Source organism: Echiichthys vipera, assembly GCF_963691815.1.
Source record: "Echiichthys vipera genome assembly, chromosome: 9".
NCBI classification, from domain to species: Eukaryota; Metazoa; Chordata; class Actinopteri; order Perciformes; family Trachinidae; genus Echiichthys; species Echiichthys vipera.
The window spans coordinates 19,277,764-19,283,629 of NC_139834.1; the positions used below are offsets into that span (position 1 = coordinate 19,277,764).

General features: G+C 42.2%; 1 protein-coding gene across 1 annotated transcript; it reads right to left on the reverse strand.

Annotated features, from left to right (window-relative positions):
• Positions 1–288: 288 nt before the first annotated feature.
• Positions 289–2,893, reverse strand: LOC310952050 (glycine N-acyltransferase-like protein 2; the record flags this gene model as incomplete). The annotated part of the gene is made up of 3 exons (XM_083920537.1): positions 289–703; positions 849–972; positions 2,692–2,893. The coding sequence occupies 3 exons, from the start codon at positions 2,891–2,893 to the stop codon at positions 289–291; spliced, it is 741 nt and encodes a 246-aa protein (XP_083776663.1).
• Between the last annotated feature and the right edge of the window lie 2,973 nt (positions 2,894–5,866).

Sequence of the window (5,866 nt, forward strand, 5' to 3'; positions counted from 1 at the left end):
TTATTTAATCTTGAAGGGCATTTTTTACAGTAAATAAAGAGGAGCGGCACAGCATCACATCCACCCTAAAGCCACAGAAAATGTTATTTTTGAGTTTGTTCTACTTGCAGTTCCCTGTCGGAAATGGACTAAACCGTTTAAAGTGCAGCATCCCCTGAGTACTGCAGGGAAACAGAAACCTCATGAACAAGGAGAGCAATTGTATTTCCACTTATCCACAATAAAACATCACTTTTACAGTGTGGTTTCAATCATCCAACAGAATTTATTGTCATTAGTTCGGCTCACTCAGGCTCTGCCCTTGCATATTAGCAGCACCGAGATCTCCTCCATACTGGGGCAAGCGGAGAAGCCAAGTGAGGTCACAGCGTTAATGGTGGCCTGGTTCTGCTGGTTGACGTGGCAGTAGATGGGCAGACCCACAGAGCCCATCCTGCGGATCAGAGACAGAGACAGAGCAAGGAGGTGACCGGACCATCGGTACTCTGGCAGGGTGCAGGCCATCCTCAGCTCACACAGCTCTTCAGACAGCATCCAGGACACGGGCCGGCCCTTCTCATCCGTCACACAGCGGTTTGGCAGATGGCGGATACAGGCTCTCACATGGTTGAGGCTCTCCTGGCTGCCTCCATAAGGCAAGTGTGCGTCGACAAGCTCAGCGTGGGATTCATTCAGAACGGAAATTGGCAGCAGCAACACCTTCCTGATTGACAGAGAAGTGATGTGAACAGAAATTATGAACATGAATCATGGACATGTACATCGTATTTTCTAATCTCATTCATGTGCTGCAGGAAATAAAAGGAGCTGCCTTGGACTGAGGTTACGAACACATTTCAGAAACTCACTCTTGCCTGTCCATACTCTTCAGGCTGTGGTGGATGAAGGTGTTATAACCCCCGTGTTCTGTGATATCAAGCCCGCTGAGAGAGGCGAGTTCTTTGATGAGATGACAACGTGAGCTCGGTATACCTTTCAGAGACACATAAGCAAAGCCCTTTGTTTTAACTTACCTCTATCGCCAGGGCCGGGGGATGCACCAATACAACATTTTTCTTTGCAAATACTGATTTCCCAACTCAGAGTATCTACCGATACAGAATACAAATCTGATACCAGAGCTCCGAGCATTTCAAAATCTGTATGCTACACTTCATGAACTCACTTTTTTTATATAAGGTAGAATATTGCCGTGACTAAAAGAACATAGCAAAGACAGAAAATGAACATAAAGACATCTCACATAGACACTCTATTTACTGAGTCCAAGATCAACTGTGATATCTGATCAAGGTCAGTATCTGCGCTGATGTTACTCCAGCATATCAGGTCGGTGCAACCTTAACCATGGCACGGGCAAACTAAAAGACATGTTACAGAACCATCTGATTGGAAAACGACATCAGATATCTCGTAGTTGTTTGCTCTGATATTTAAACTGACTGCTGTGTTTCATTATATTGACTCAATAAGTTAAGACCTTAATGAACTGACAATGATAAAATGTCTATATGAAGATGCAAAGCTAAATAGCATAACATATTAGCCTGTTCCATATTTAGATTTTGTTTCTTATGGCAAATCTATTTCTTGAAAAAAAAACAATTAATTAATCTGAGTAAAAATTATAGTTTATGTATCCAAATATCTGATGTGGTTTGTTTTTAATTGATACCACAAGTACCGTCCTGCAGCCAGAAATGCTCACTATAGCACACTGAATAAAGCAATTTATACCTTTCTGGCATGTCGCACAGCACTTAAAAAAAGTTTGATGATGAACAACTCTGCCTCCCTCCAAAGTCCCACCCTCTTCCACCTGCCTGACCTCTGACGCTCCTCCCCTGACGCGTGCGGTGAGAGCCAGTGAAACAGCTGGTTTGTTTACCCTTCCGGTGACGTGAGCGCCATCTTCCTTGCACAAATAACATACTACTACAGAACTATAGAAACTGATAACTGATAGCATTTGGATGCTGCTTAACACATGTAATGCTGCATTCTAAAAGTACCTGTCCAGCAGAAACTTCGCGACCATCTCATCTCTTTTTAGCTCGGGATGAAGCTACATTAGCTTTGCCATCGCTGGAAAGCAGAGCCGATGTTGACCCGCGTTTTACCCCTTGATGCATCAGTTCTTCGCTGTTCCTTGCTAGATTTCAAAGACCACTCTACCGCTCTGTCGCTCTGCAGAGAGGCGCACGACTCGCAGGCGGTTACAGCGAAGGCAACTGGAAGCGATGCTGTGACGATGACAGCCAGGAAGCTCGCCAAATCATTTTATTCGGACCGAATAAAATGATTGGTCAGGCTTTTAACAGAAATATATGAGAATTGAATATTGTTGAGTTTCAACACCTGAAGGATTTCTTTTACATTTAAGTGTGCCATGCGCTAATTAGCATTCTTTTAAGTTTACATTAGAAAAGTGTAAAAATGCCTGAAAGGAAAGAATTGCTTTAATTCGCGGGTGAAAATTGCTCCCAGCAAAGCCATTTACTTCTGTTTGAGTAAGTTTGCGAAGAACTGCGACACTCAGCTTTTTTAAGAAATGACGGAACCTTTGTTTTAATTAAAGTAGGTATATATCTTTAGAGATTTATGTTTTTGGCTGAGTAAGTCGAAAAAGTACAGAGAAACAGACTCACGACCATTGTATTGTTGATGTCGTCCTTCATTCTGCCACACTACCTCTGAATAGGAGTCCGTTCCTCCAGTTTACGACTCGCTCATTAAGCAGCAGACTTCTCAGAGTGTCTGGGTTCTTGGTGAAAACAGTGCAGATGTCAGGAATGAACCCGGAGCTGCTGCTTCTGAAACGCTTCACAGGCAGAGAGTATACCGACATCAACAGGCCACTCTGGAGAGGCCCGTAAGTTATCTTTGTCCCCATGTGTCATACCTGTTTTTGATGGTAACAAATGGCAGTAGTGAATGTGGGCCAGGAGTCAACACATATCTGCAGATGACACAGATTGTTATGGAGGATATGCAACACTCCTCCAAGAACCTGAAACGCAGAACACAATGCAGCAGGGGAAAAAAGGCTGAAATAACAAGCTACTAGACATCTCTGCAGAAGAAAATAACATACCACATAACACTGGAAGTTAGAATTAGTAGATTGGCACATTTGCTGTTAAACGCAAAGTTGTTTTCTGCCTAACAATCACACAAATATTAATATTTCATTAAAAAAGCAGCATTACAGTGATGGACTGTGGTAGTCCCCTTTAAAGGATGTTTTTCATCAAAGTCAGGTCCTTGAGTGCTTTCAGGATGATCATTTTGTTTGTCAGTGCATTGGATTTGTTCAGCCTAGAAGTGCAATTCAGCTATACAGACACGCAAAATATACAGGTGTAACTTAGCTGGTTTACAGCCTAACTGCATCTACGTACTACTGCCACAGATAAGATGAACACAAAGTCTAAAGTCTAGATATATTCACTTAACCTGCACTTTAATCTGCAGTCATCTCAAACATGTTTACATGCTTTAATGTTCAGAATACACATTATATTTCTAATCCTGTCTTTCTCTGTACATCTGTATTCAGCCTCCGTCACTGAAACACTCCGTTTTAGCTCCTGTCTCTTTAAGCCTCCGCCTCAAAAGCATTTCTGGGTCCTCTGCATCAGCGCTTTTGCCGTTCATGCACCTGACGGCTCGTTTAAAGGCAACTTTTCTGAATACGGGCTGTGTGCATTTTTCTTTGGATCGAGCGTTTTGATACTTTCACAGTATTGATGAAGCACCTCGGTCTGCTTTGTAAAAAAATCTCACTTTTAACAATATGGAACCTTAAAATACACAAAAAGCTGAAGAGAAATACCAACAAAAACATAATTTATAGACTTATAGAACAACTTTTGTTTTCTGTTTATCTTGAAATATTGCATAGGGATGTTTGGAATTGATATAACAAGCCTGTGAAGGCCTAATCAAGGTTTCCCAGCTGTGGTCTCCCATAGTTAAAGATGATCTGTGTTGTGCTTTGCTTCAACACCTCTGTAGAGAGCAAACTGCTGACACCGACAGCTCACAGAGCCGCTGCTCACTTACCAAAACAGAGCCGACTGCTGTCAGAAGTTCATTCACTCACCATAATTTCAATCCATCACAGACTATCATCTCTTATACCGAGGGAGTAACTGATGACTCCTGAGTGCTCGCACTCCATATGTTTCACATACCGAACTCTGCCTTTCAAAATGGGATCTTTAATATCACAGTGAGTAATGTGAGTGATCCTGTGATAAAACGGAAAAGCTTTTTTTCCTTCTCAGTGAAATAAATGTTCTCTGGAATAATTCAGCTGTGGTGAATTCACAATTCTCAATGTTAAACGGTTTGTCTGCTTACAGTCATTTCTGTACAGCCACGTTTGACCCGTTTTGGTGTCTTTTTCACTCCACTTGGCCTTGGGAGGAATCTGCTCAGCTTTACAAAATGAGGTCAACAAAGAAGCAGTGGTGCAGTAACACACCACAAGCCTTCTACAGAATCAGAGTTGTATCACTCAGTTTATCTCTATCCCTGACTGACTGAAAAAACAGAGAAAGATTTTTTTTTATGAAGTGAATTTATTGCTATAGTTGCTACCCTCCATTACCTCATCTGACTCTATTTTCCATTGGCTATGTTTCTACTGAGAGATATCCTTTATAAAAAAATATTTAACTTCTCTTCAGAATGTCAGAAATAAATTCTGCTACGCCATACATCCAAAAGTCCGTTGTCAGTCAAGGCAATCCTCCTTCTTGACTGAAGACTCTTGAGAATTAGTCTGAAGTGATGTGTAAACCATACAAGCTGCTGAGCTTGTGAATCAATGTGTCTATTATCTTTTTCCGGACGGATCAATGAAGCCGAGGAATGGGCTGTGAATGGCAAAAAAAAAAGAAAAAAAGATGCAAACTCACCAGTAGATGGTTAGACTCTTTATCTGCATGTCAAGACTGTCCATACTTGATAGATAACCCTTTCTTTTTTTTCTTCAAATGAGCATGACATCAGGTTTGATATCAGGCACAAAAAAAACAACCAATCCCCTATTCAGGTGAACATTTCCTATCAACTGCATAAAAAAATGCTTATAGTCAGGCACTTGCCCCAGACCTTAATGTAAATCATAAACATGAGTAACAACTGTGTATCTGCACATTCAATGAACTGCATAAGATGACTCAACTCCAATTCTCTACATTCATATGATCTATGAGCCTTAACACACATTTACACACTGTGCCCTTGGCTGGGCTAACCAGGGAGAACATTAAGAGTGCGGATCCAGAGGCGATGAGGTGACAGTAGCCAGGTAAAGCACTGGGCGGTAATCTAATAGGACATGTAAAAGGGCCCCTCCTCATGGCTTATTCATCACAGGGGATGCCATTACTGAGAATGGCGTTGGCTATGTGAGAGATATGCTGGCGGGAGCGTTTTCCCCTGGTGTCACAGAGTACACAGGAGAGGACAGATGCTGCGAGGCTCTGCAGACTGATGCAGCAGCAGCGCTGCATGTAAATCGTACATGCAGGGGAGAGATGTTTCGCTCTCAGCTGATGGATAATTTGCATGATGCATTCCTATGATTCATCCTGACACTGAGAGATATCGTCAGCCCCGTGCGGCTGATCCCCAGTTGCCCAGAGAGGTTCCATTATATGAGTTTTGCAAATTCAGCAATCTGTTCCAGCAGTGTAATATTTTATAAGGGCAGAGATACAAGCTTTTTAAGGTGAAATGCCTTGATATAGTACCTGTAAAACAGGTAAGCACACACCTTGACTTGGTGGATTCAGGATTAATATGCTCCTAACTTTGCACCAGGACGAAGGATCACAGGGTGCAACCAGGGGCC